The sequence below is a fragment of the Notothenia rossii genome (assembly GCF_949606895.1).
Source record: "Notothenia rossii genome assembly, chromosome: 3".
NCBI classification, from domain to species: Eukaryota; Metazoa; Chordata; class Actinopteri; order Perciformes; family Nototheniidae; genus Notothenia; species Notothenia rossii.
Window position 1 is genome coordinate 44,552,519 of NC_136901.1, and position 12,500 is coordinate 44,565,018.

At 40.0% G+C, this 12,500-nt stretch overlaps 2 protein-coding genes across 6 annotated transcripts in view; both read left to right on the forward strand.

Moving 5' to 3' along the window:
- The window catches only part of psip1b (PC4 and SFRS1 interacting protein 1b), a 23,150-nt gene extending 14,650 nt beyond the window's left edge, over window positions 1–8,500 (forward strand). For 4 of the 5 annotated variants that reach the window (XM_079668478.1, XM_079668482.1, XM_079668480.1 and 1 more), the window contains 6 exons: window positions 408–502; window positions 2,108–3,272; window positions 6,254–6,325; window positions 6,939–7,040; window positions 7,423–7,598; window positions 7,856–8,500. In XM_079668478.1, coding sequence (XP_079524604.1) covers window positions 408–502; window positions 2,108–3,272; window positions 6,254–6,325; window positions 6,939–7,040; window positions 7,423–7,596 — 1,608 coding nt within the window. In that variant the 3' untranslated portion in view covers window positions 7,597–7,598; window positions 7,856–8,500. The remainder of the gene's footprint in view (window positions 1–407; window positions 503–2,107; window positions 3,273–6,253; window positions 6,326–6,938; window positions 7,041–7,422; window positions 7,599–7,855) is intronic. The other variant, XM_079668481.1, reaches the window with a different exon arrangement.
- A 404-nt stretch (window positions 8,501–8,904) lies between these two features.
- The window catches only part of ttc39b (tetratricopeptide repeat domain 39B), a 19,850-nt gene continuing 16,254 nt past the window's right edge, over window positions 8,905–12,500 (forward strand). The window contains exon 1 of the mRNA XM_079671207.1: window positions 8,905–9,183. Coding sequence (XP_079527333.1) covers window positions 9,145–9,183 — 39 coding nt within the window. The 5' untranslated portion in view covers window positions 8,905–9,144. The remainder of the gene's footprint in view (window positions 9,184–12,500) is intronic.

The following is a 12,500-nucleotide window of genomic DNA, read 5'->3' on the forward strand; positions in this document are numbered from 1 at the left end:
TTTAAATGTTGGAGGACGTTCATTCTTCCAGAGTAAAAGTATACATTTCATGGCAAAATATGTTATTGTGATTAGTTAATTAATTGTAATTTAATCACAACAATTATGAAAACATCGAAATAAAACGATTATTTTTATTTTTTGTATTCGTTTTCCAGTTGAATTATACTTATGGTTCAGGGTAATCAACTGTTATACAATCCTAAAAGTTTAGGGTAATTAACTGTTAAAAACAGACAGTTCGCATTTTTCTCTCCAATAAAAGGATGTTTTCAAATTAAATGGATAATCGTTTTTAATAATCATGATATCAATTATTGACCCAAATAATCGAGATTATGATTTTTGCCATAATCGAGCAGCCCTACTGTGTGTGTTGTATCTAATGAGACGTGTTGTGTTTGCAGAGAGAGAGTCGGCAGGCGGACAAGAGGCAGAGTTTCCTGAAGTCTCTGAAAGGGTTACTGACGGACGAGAGAGGAGGCCGCAGGAGGAGCTCGCTGTAAGAGACACACATTCATTGTTTACACACGGATATATTCCACTGTATCTATAAAACAAAAAACTGGATAAGTTGCTGAACATGTCAAAAACACCCCGGTTGACCCAATGTGCCCAGGTTCCCAGCTTGGCTTTGAATCCGGTGACTTTGTCTGCGAGCATGAATGTGTCAGCCATCCTCCCCTGCATTGTCAGATTTAATTGGTTCAAAGCCACAAAAATGTCACATCATGCGCCTTTGTGACCGTATTGACCGTATTTCCTTCATACAACAAGTGATAGGTGGAATAATCGGGCCGTTCGATGTCTGTGTGTGTGTGTGTGTAGAGGTGTGTGTGGTTGATGTGTGTGTGGTAGCAGCCTGCAGTGGTGAACACAGTGAAGGCGGTGTGTACCCGCTGGTGCTGCACTTCCTGATGCTGCAGCCTTTTCATGAAGTGAAGGAGGCTTTACAAATAAACAAATAGCTCTACCCCCCTGGCCGCAATGTCCTTAAAATGAAGTCCGAGTTCAAAATATATCTCAAATAATGTTTGCACTGCCATTCGCCCACAACGGTTGTCTCCTGTGTGCTCCACTTCCTATTGGCGCACCGGTAACTTTCTCTGCGCACGAGAGGCTAAGACCTTATGCTAATCAATTTATATTTATTTTGTATGAAATGATATGACTGGTATAGGTGCGAAAATTAAAGAAAAATAGAATTTGTTTTTAGTAATATATTTTTTAAATATATTATATTTATAATTCTGCAAATATTACGATAAACTCACAGCGATTTCCCGGCAGTAGCACCGGGGGTTGTTAGCTTCCTGGTCTAACAGAAGCTAAATCCCTGGGTCCACGTCCTTTGGAGTCAGATTCCAGAGAACATGCTGACCTCGGCATCACTCTCAGTACCTGTTCCACACCGCATTTTACTGACTGTCCTTTACTTTATTTATTTATTTATTTTTTTTTTAACCTTTTATTTTTATTTTTTATATTGCCATATTTTATCCAATATGCTCCTTTAGATATCTTTTAACTTATGTTTCCTTATAGCTTTGTGAAGCACCTTGAGATGACGTTTGTCTTTAAAGCGTCCTATATAAATCAAATGTATTATTATTATTAAATCCATTTCTCACTTATTCTGGCAATGTACTCAACCCAATAAAACGACCCAATAAAAGGAGTTGTTCAATAATAGTGAAGTCACGTTGTAATAACAATAACGTCGGGTTTTTTGAGTGTTCTTTTTCTGCTTTGCCAAACGCCACTGTGTCAAATGTCCTATTAGAGTTGCCGTATGTTGTTGTCAAATATGGCGGACCATCTCGCACTGCAGATCGGGCAGTGACAGTGGATCAGAAACTGTGAACAGAGTTGGCTGCCGTAATGTCATTGTTGTTGTTGCAGTTCCAGCCGCTGTGGAACGGAAAGTAAAACATTTGCTTAACGGGAAAAGATGCACCATTTTAATCGACTTTTCTTAGGAAATCATTTATTTTCAGATGCTTTCTCTATTTTAGCATTTATAAAATATATTTTTTATTTTTTGTAAGCCAAATAATTACGTGTTAATTAACCATATGAACCGTTTTTTTTTTTTTACATTTCTCAGGAGGGATGCAGCCACAACCAGCTCGGAGGTTACAAGAAGAAGTCAGACGACAACATCGGACAAAAAGAACGACAAAGAATCCACCGCGTGTCTCAGGAAGTCAGAGACAAAGACCTCGAGAAGTGAGAAGATCGTCAACAAGAAAGATCAGAAACCTGCAGAGAAACAGACAGGAAGTGGAGAAAAACAGGGAGAGGAAGAGGGCAACACCTCCAGTCAGAAAACAGCAGAGAAGAAGAAGGATGTGAAGACGGACGAACAGAAGAATGACGTTCCAAGTAAAATCCCAGAGGAAGTGAAGGAGAAGAAAGACGAAGAGAAGAAAGACGAGAGGAAAATCATCGGGAAAATCGTGAAGGCGACGCCAGGACAAGGAGCGAAAGTCCAGATGAAGACGATGATGGGAGGAGTGACGATGGAGCAGGAGAGGAAGAGGAAGGAGGAGGAGGAGGAGAAGAAGAAGGAGGAAGAAGGGAAGAAGGAGAGGACATCTGAGGATAGAAAAGTGGACGACAAAAAAGACAAGAAGGGAACGGAGGGCAAAAAGGAAAATGAGGCGATGAAAAAAATCGAAGACGAGAAAAAACCTACGTCCAAAACTTCAGAGAAGAAAGAAAGCAACGCGGAGAAAATGGCCACGAAAGACCAGAAGAAGAAAGATGTGTCTGACGGGAAAACAACCGCAGAGCAGACGACTAAACCGCAGAAGAAGAAAGAAGAAACAGAGGTGAAGAAAACAGCCACGAAAGACCAGAAGAAGAAGGAGGAGAAACCTGAGAAGACAGACGGAAAAACATCCGCCGAGTCGGACAAGAAATGCACCGAAGACACGAAACCACAGAAGAAGAAAGAAGAAACAGAGGTGAAGAAAACAGCCACGAAAGACCTGAAGAAGAAGGAGGAGAAACCTGAGAGAGGTTCTGAGAAGACAGATAGAAAAACATCCGCTGAGTCGGACAAGAAACCACAGAAGAAGAAAAGAGATGGAGCATCGCAGTCTGAGGACGAGGAGAAGAAGAAGAGAAAGAAGAGCTCAGATGTTTCCATGAAGAGCGGATCGTCGGAGCAGAAGAAGAGCGTGGCGGCAACGGCGGCCATGACACTAACGGACTCAACGCTGCACCGTATCCATGGAGACATCCGGATCTCTCTGACGCAAAACCCCGTAAGAGTTCTCTGATTCAATATTATAGGGAAACCTTTAAAGAGTCCTCTCTAGTGTGTCTACTTTAAAGAGTCCTCTCTAGTGTGTCTACTTTAAAGAGTCCTTTCTAGTGTGTTTACTTTAAAGAGTCCTCTATAGTGTGTCTACTATAAAGAGTCCTCTCTAGTGTGTTTACTTTAAAGAGTCCTCTATAGTGTGTCTACTAGGGGTGTAACGGTACACCTACCCGTACCGAAATTATTCGCTACGGGCCCTTCGGTTCGGTACACGTGTGTACCGAAGTGTACCGAACGAATATAACGTTAAATGTAAAAAATTGAGAACGTGAACAACTTTTTGGAAGTAATCTCAGGTGCTGCGTCGCAGCATTCAGTGTAATTTGCTCACATTGGGTTCAACGCGTCATAGAGCGAGCAAGTCATTTCATTGGACGAGAGGCATACTATGAGAGCTGGTCAGAGGGATGCGTTCAAATTTAGTCAGTAATTTGAGGAAATGGTGAACGCTGATAAAGTTGAGCTCGAAAATCCTCCAGCATCATTGAAGTTTCCGTTTTCTGAACATTTTGGTTTCCCAGTTACGTACAAGGATGACGGACAAAGACAGGTGGACCGAACCAAAGCTGTTTGTCGGCAATGTTCAACTACAATTGGTTACGCGGCTGGCAATACATCAAACTTGCACACTCATTTGAAAAGGCATCACCCGAACGTGAATATCACCGGTACCAAAAGAAAAAAGACTGAAGTGCAAACCCAACTCCCGCTAGCATTTAAGCCTCCACCACTCGCAACAAGTTCAGACCGAGCCAAAGCTATTACAAACGCCAAATATCCCTATGTTGCCATGGTAGCAAAGCGCTACCTGGCTGTATCTGCTACCTCTGTCCCTAGAGAGGGTGTTCTCCACAGCAGGAGACATTGTTAGTGCCAGCAGATCTGCTCTTTCAGCAAGCAATGTGGACAAGTTCATCTTTCTTTAAACAAACATGAAAATACAATGACAAGCAAGTCCTAATGTCAAACTGGCTGCTTAGGTACGAGTACAGTTCAAATACAGATTACTTCAGTTCATCGAAATGCTGCACCTTAATGTTTATTTTATTATATTTTGTATTTATTTGAGTGAATACATTATTAACATTAAAAAAATTCTGCTGTACCGAAAACGTACCGAACCGAACCTGACCAAAAAAACGAGGTACGTACCGAACCGAAATGTTTGTGAACCGTTACACCCCTAGTGTCTACTTTAAAAAGTCCTATTTAGTGTCTCTGCTGTAAAGAGTCTTTTCTAGGTCTCTACTTTAAAAAGTCCTCTCTAATAGCCGCGTTCGCACCAGAGTACTTTTCCCGTTTACTTATGTTGCGTTCACACCAAAAAGAGTACTTATTGCTGGGAACTTTTACCCCCATTTATAGTGCCTGCTGAGAGGTGGTACTCTCCTTGGGGGAAAAAGTGCCCCAGTTCTGATTGGCTGGGCGAATTGCAAACCACGCCCCGTAAAACTCCCCCCCATTTTATTATCCTCGCATTAGCATTATTAGCATTAGCATTAGCCCAGCGCACAAACGCAGACAGGCTAATTTATGGCAACACAAAAGAAAACATGGGAGCGGTGGAGAGATGAGGAGGTGTCGGCATTCTGGCGATTTACTCGGAAGGCTTCAGTAGAAGCTGCTGGGAGTCCCAGCAGCTTCTACTGAAACCTTCCCCAACTCCGGGGACTTCCGGACGGGGGCTTCGGGTGGCAGTATACGCCGTGAAGTGGTTTGCAGCCTGCCAGTAAACTCAAAACAGAAGAAGAAGAAGTGACGTCACCGGCTCATTTGCGTAATCTTCCCTCAGGGAAAAGTACTCCGGTGTGAACGCGATCTGTACTTAGTGCCCTGGGGTAATAAGTGCCGGGGCACTAAGTACGGCAAAGTACTTGGTGTGAACATGGCTATTGTCTCTACTTTAAAGAGTCCTCTCCAGTGTCTCTACTTTAAAGAGTCCTCCCTCGTGTCTCTATTTTAAAGAGTCCTACCTCGTATCTATGCTTTAAAGAGTCCTTTCTAGTGTCTCAACCCCGTAAGAGATTCATTATTCATCACTAACGGAGCCTCGCGCCCTGCCTGAAATTCAAGGTGTTTTTTTAATTTAATTTTTTAATTTAAATTCTTTTTTTTTATTATTTAAAAAAAATATATATATATATATATATATATATAGAGCACCAAATTGCAACTGAAGTAATCTATCTACGGTCACTTTTCACATTGAACATGTGCTCTTTTATTAAATAAACTAAACGCCTATGTTATTTATCCAATGTGCATGTTTCAGTGTCCACTGCCTTGCGTATTCACATTCTCCCTCCCCTCTGTTTTCTGAAGGGCGCCCCCCCCCCCCCCCCCACACACACACACACGCGCACGCGCGAATGCACACACTCACAATCAGAGACAAGAAAGGAGGAGAACAACAGCTCTGCTGTCTGTCCGTTTGTGTGTGTCCAGTTTCAAATTCGTTTATTATTATATTTTAACCGCATGCCGTTATCTTCACGGGAGAAGGACACACACAGCCTGCCCAGGTGGACGCGCGCAAACGCGACAACGAACGTAGCGTGCGCATTCTAAAAATAGCTCACAGATGGTGAGCAGGTACCGCGGTTTTGAACTACAGTATTGAATTTGACAGAAAACAACAATCAAGCACCAGCAGAAGAATAGTCTAATGAGTTGGGTGAAAACAAAGACAGGAGATGTGAGTTGGTTTATTCAGTAAATTAGCTCAGGATAATTGGATGTTCTGTCTACACTTGTTGATGTGAGGCTAATGCAGGATTTGCTAGCTTGATGCTACCGGCATTTAGCGGCAGTGACTCAACAAATTAAAATGTATCGTCAGCAATGTATGACAAGCAGACTGCTTGTTTAATGTTAGACTCACACCAATAGCTCAATATGATCATAACCCGATTGCTTTCATATCAGAGATCAGATGAGGTGGAGCTGCCTCCAGCAATAGAGGATGAGGCAGAGAGAAGCAGCACAGGGTTGAAGCAGGTATGTTATATGCTGTAGTCAGGTGATTTAAATGTATCAATGAAAGGAAGAAGTGTAGGCTACATGATAAGAAGGGAATACAGTTTGAATTAAAGTAATACAGTACTTTATTACTTTTTAATGTACAAATACTTTGTTACTGTACGATATCAATAACAATAATCCACAGCTCCTCTCTCTGCTCCAGAGGATAAAAAAAATCTGGGTGCCCTGACATTTTTTTTCGGGGTACTCGAGCAGCACCCTGCGAAGGCAGCAAACCTAGGGGAAACACTGGATGTCACTATGTTCCGGAAGTCATTGTATGAGATGTGAAATTCTAATCTGAGATTAAAGTGGTGCAAAAATTCTTCTGTAAGATTTAAATGGTGACCTTTTCAGAGAATCTAAAAGTGTGTGTGTGTGTGTGTGTGTGTGTGTGTGTGTGTGTGTGTGTGTGTGTGTGTGTGTGTGTGTGTGTGTGTGTGTGTGTGTGTGTGTGTGTGTGTGTGTGTGTGTGTGTGTGTGTGTGTGTGTGTGTGTGTGTGTGTGTGTGTGTGTGTGTGTGTGTGTGTGTGTGTGTGTGTGTGTGTGTGTGTGTGTGTGTGTGTGTGTGTGTGTGTGTGTTTTTCAGGACATCAGTAAGTGTCTGCTGGCTCTGGATCAGCTCAGTATGCTCCTCGTCACGTCTAAACACGTGAAGAGACACAGCGAGCTGATCGCCACGCTCAGGAAGGTAAACGCTGCTTTCTTCTAATTGATATATCGAAGGTGTCTTAGCTGCAAGTAGAGGCTGAGGAACTGAACATCAACAGGAAACCCATGCACTTCCTGCTGTTTCCCTGTGTGCAGCTGCCGTACTGTACCTCTGTATAGAAGCTGGTAAATGTCATAAACACTTGAAGTAAATGTAAACACGTTCACTGCATTTCTTCTGCTTTGAACTGCGGACAGAAGGAGATAAATGTCATGTATACGCGTGTTACTACATTTTAACCCTGATTTTCTCCCGGTGCGGCACTGTATCTCCGGATAGATGGAGGTAAATGCCGTGTATACGTGGGTTAATATACGTGGGTTAATATCCTAATGTAACAGTGTTTTTCTCCTGCTTCCAGCTGCGGTACTACCGAGCGAACCAGGCTATCATGGACAAAGCTTCGATGCTTTATAACCGTCTGAAGAACTCCTTCCTGGTGGGCGATGGCGAGGAGGTGGTGAGCGCCGCCTTCCTGCAGTCCCTCCTGCAGGAGAACGAGGAAGAGGAGGGAGGAAGAGGAGGCCAAGACTGAAGGTAACTGCATGCTCAAGTGTACACAGGGAGTGAATGGAGTGATAGAAACTGTGCCAAATAACAAATTAATAAAAAAATATAATTATTTTGTAAGAACAATTTTAATTTTAGAAATATAAAAAAATATTATTAATTAATTAAATTATACATTTTAATTTGTTATGATTTATTTATAGTTTTTTTTCATTGTTTTAATAACAAAAAAAACATTTGGAATAGCTATTTATAATATGTGTCCCCCCCCCTCCCTCCCGCAGCTGCAGTGGTCTGTCCCTGAATCTTCACTGTTCTTTAAGCAGAGTGGACCGTACCAACTCTAATCCGAGGGGTGGCCAACAAGATCTCCCACATCGCATTAAACACCTCTAATAATATATTTCCTGTTACTATGGCGGTTTGTTTTAACAAGTGTCGTAAATACCGACTTCACCACAGCAGTGTTCATCTCTCACACTAACTCAACACGTCAGCATTAAACACAACGTTTTACCGTCTCTTTTTCAAACCTTACCTTGTGGGGTTTCTTTGGCATTAATGTTCTTTCATCACTAAATAGTCAGGAAATAAACAGAAAAATTACTTTTATTTAAATCCGATGTGAAGGGCTGATGGGTAATGTAGTTTTTTCAGGTTTAAAGTCACTAAAGTGTTTTTATAAATCTGTACAGCCACACGTCGTATTCTGTATTTTTATCGTGATGTTTTTTAATTACTTATGATATGTTTTGTATCTACTCGGGTGCCGTTGGGTTTCTAGATGGCTGTTTTGTAAATATGTAATTTTTGTAATAGTGTTTTTTTTGTTTTTCTTCCAAATGTGAAAAATGTGCTGGTTTTTGTAAATAAATGTATAATCATGCAAAGTAGTAAATAAAAAATAAATTCACAAAATGTTCCCTTTCTGTTTGGGTCCGAGTCTCTTCAATTTACAAAAACTCACATGTTATTAAAATTACATATTTATTTATCTAAAAATCCCTTTTACTCGATTCAAGCTTTATTTTATTGACATGAACAAAAACAGAAATATGTATATTTTTTATTTAAATCATACAAACACATAAGATACTAAAACTTGGATTTATAATAATATAATACAACTATATATATAAATATTTATGAAAAATATAGAGTATCCTGCATTGTTATTACTGTTCAGAAAACAGCCAATAGGAATGAAGACTCCTCCCTGTGTGTGTGTGTGTGTGTGTGTGTGTGTGTGTGTGTGTGTGTGTGTGTGTGTGTGTGTGTGTGTGTGTGTGTGTGTGTGTGTGTGTGTGTGTGTGTGTGTGTGTGTGTGTGTGTGTGTGTGTGTGTGTGTGTGTGTGTGTGTGTATAAAGGGGCAGGATCAGGAAGCTGGAGGTGTGTTTTCAATGTCCTCGCGGAAGACTAGCAGAGCGAGCGACACACAGAAAAAAAACCCAATCAGAAAACACCGGGAATAAAACACAGAAGAGTGTGTGTCTGCTCCAGCGCGGTGTGTGTGAGTGTGTGGCAGACATGGTGTTAGAGCTGCGGACCTGAAGGAGAACAGCCGGCATCATCATGGCCCACCACGTAGGCAACGGAGGAGCAGAAGAGGAGGTGGGTCAAATTACCGAGAATACCCCGCCTAGTCATATCTAATATTATTTGTATAACACAGCATGCACGTTACTGCAACTGTGTGTGTGTGTGTGTGTGTGTGTGTGTGTGTGTGTGTGTGTGTGTGTGTGTGTGTGTGTGTGTGTGTGTGTGTGTGTGTGCACGCGCGCTGTTTTTCTGTCATATTCACATCATACCATCAGCTTCTCCTTAGTGCTCATTTATATAATTCAAATGCTATTTCCCTTATGCTCCACACAGTAGGCTTTATTCCTTTAATACTCGTGCATTTGTTATATATATTTTACATAATTTATTGACATATTTCGGTTAACTGTTCATTTTTTATTTGATTATTTTAGGGGGAAAAATACTATAATAATGTTACATTTTTTAATATGTATTTGTATTAATATTGTAGAGATTTTTTAAGATGTTATGGTTTTTCTTTTCACTTTTATAAAATGATAATGACATGTCCTATGCTCCACCGGAGGCTATACTCCAATAATACTCATGTGCATTTTTACAGTATATGTAGCCATTCATATTTTGGATTTTAAAGTATTTTTTCATTTATATTATATCAATTATATTTCACCATGGACTCTGAGAAACTTATATGAAATAAAAAAAATTGAAAATATACACAATGCACGTCAGTAGTACAGATATGTCCTGCTGTGTTTGTGGAGCATTTTGAAAATAATGCATTTAGTAGGCTGTAGTATTATGGTAATTATATCAAAAGCAACCTTTATAGGAATATATAGTATTATGGGAATATAATAGAAATGCAACACAAACAAAGTACAGACCATAAGTGTCTCCAATACCATATTTAATCTATATTATATATATTATATTATACAAAGTGCCTTGTTTCAAGAACCCACCAAACATTCCCAGCTTCTAAGACGAACTTTGAGCATCCTTCCACGCCCTGTTTGCACTGGGACACTCCCAGTTAGAACAAAAGCAACAAGGCTGTAAGCTTACCGGAAACATCAACGTTAACAAATAACTTTTACTGGCTCTCAATGCATCGTATCCCAGCCCGAAACCACTCTCCCCACTCATGAATCATCCTGAAATCCAGCTTCCTGTTGCCCTGCGGTGGTAATCAGATGCTCCATTTACATAAACCTACATAAACACACACTCACACACGAGATAAGAATCAGAAGCTTTACACAGACACAGAAATCAGAAAATGTGCCGAATGTTTAAAATAAAATAATTCAAATACATTAAATAATTCCAAAGACACACTGTGTGTCCTTACAGAACGACGACAGGAACGTTATATACTATATTTAAAAGGACTATTTAAGGGACAACAACACACCCCTTATAGAGGTACAATGGATCTGCTTAATGTATATAAAATCCCTAAGATTTTGGTTTAATAATACTTATATTCAGACGTCAGGCAATTCCTGTTTTTTCTCCACATAGCACCAACAAATACCCCGAACATCTGAACTGAAATAGCCCTCAATTGATGTTAAACGTCACGTCTCAAACTGTAAAGTATATTGAAACACAAATACAGTATTTTTCTCGTACATTTTTTTTATTTTTCCTGTAATTGTTCCACTTTAACCTCGGAGATGAAGCACCTTTTTTCTCGTTAATTTAGAGTTTTTTCCTGAATATCGCCCCCACCTACCTGGGTCGATAATGATAACGTGTTTACCTACAATAACCCCAATTAGCTGCCTTTACGTCTCAGGGAATATTCAAGTATTTTTCTTATGTACTTGAGTGAGTGTTCTTGTAAATGTACCCCTTTAATCTCAGACAGTACACTGGATTTTTTACTTTCACTTTTTTCTCCAAATTATAAATTGGCTTTTTGAATAATCTTTGAATGACAACGACAAAGGGAACGTTTCAATTATGCTTTGACATGTTGTATAACCTCTGCTGTTTTTAAGGGCTGTCCCGGGTCATACCTTACTTGGTAATTTCCTAATTTTCTCTGACAATCGCTCCTCTGTTTGTCTCAAATCGTAACTCATCACATTACAGAGGAATCTGCTGACTGAGGGGAACACGCTGAGGTTATTAAACATTCAAACAAAGAGGTTACTACCCAGGAACACAACAATAAATAATACAAACAAACAGAAATTGTTTACCGTGCTTTGACCTTTTTTATTTTGTAATCAAGTCCATGAAGCTTATCCTGCAGTTCTGGTTAAAACCCTGTGGTATGAATGGACTTTAGATTACACCGTGAGAATTCAAATGGATTAAAAACGTGGCTTTACTTAAAAACATCATTTCCTCACTTGTATGTGTGGAAAACAACTTGATGTTTCGTACAAATGTAGTTAAATCGTGTACGCAGTTATCCCAAATATCAACAACACTTTACAAAACCAGAAAATGTGTAGTTTGGTCGGTTTGGTTTTCATAAACTGACCTTTGACCAGTTTTAAGCCTAATATTAACGGTGGTTTGCAGAGAAACAAGCTTAGCATATGTTAGCCTTTAGCTCGTATCACTTTCGTTATTGAAATTACAGAATCAACAACTCTCTCCATATGGACATTGGAGTGAGTTTGTGGATCTTAAAGGGTCTTTAAACGGGTACCAATACGTGTAATGAGTTTTCAAGGATTTCCTGAATGTGTGCAGGTCTTTGAAAAGATGTTTGGGGTCTTGAGGATCACTCGAAGTTGTTCAAGGGTCTTTCAATGAGTATCAGAAGGTTAGAAGGGTCTTCAAGGTTACTGTTCCCACGCCTTTGAGAGTGTTTCCAATGCCATTAAGAGTGTTCTTTTGGAACTTCCTTGGAGATTTGGAGGGAGCTTTTGGATTTTGAGGGTCCATCAATTGGTACCGAGAACTTTGATGAGTTTTCAAGGAATTGCTGAATGTGTACAGGTCTTTGAACATGTGTTGTTGAGGTTTCGTGAGTTATTGAGTGAGTTTATGGACCTTGAGGGTCATTTGGCTTCTAAAGTCTGATGAGTCTCCCAGGAATCGTTGAATTTCCTCACTTCGTTGAGAATGATTATATAACTGATTTCAACCTGTTTTGTTGAACTTTCTTGTAGATTCAATGGATCAAGATATGAGTTCTTGGATCTTAAGGCTTATTTTCAAAGATCCTTCGACGGTATCAGTAACTTTTATGGGTCTTAAAGAAACCTGTTGATGTGCCAAGGACTTTGAGAGAGTTTAAAATGCTCACATTGAGTTGTTTGTGGAATCTTTTGGACATTTGATTGGTCAAAGATTGAGTTATTGGATCTTGAAGCAACTTCTCAAAGATCCTTTGATGGTATCAGTAACTAATGGGTCTT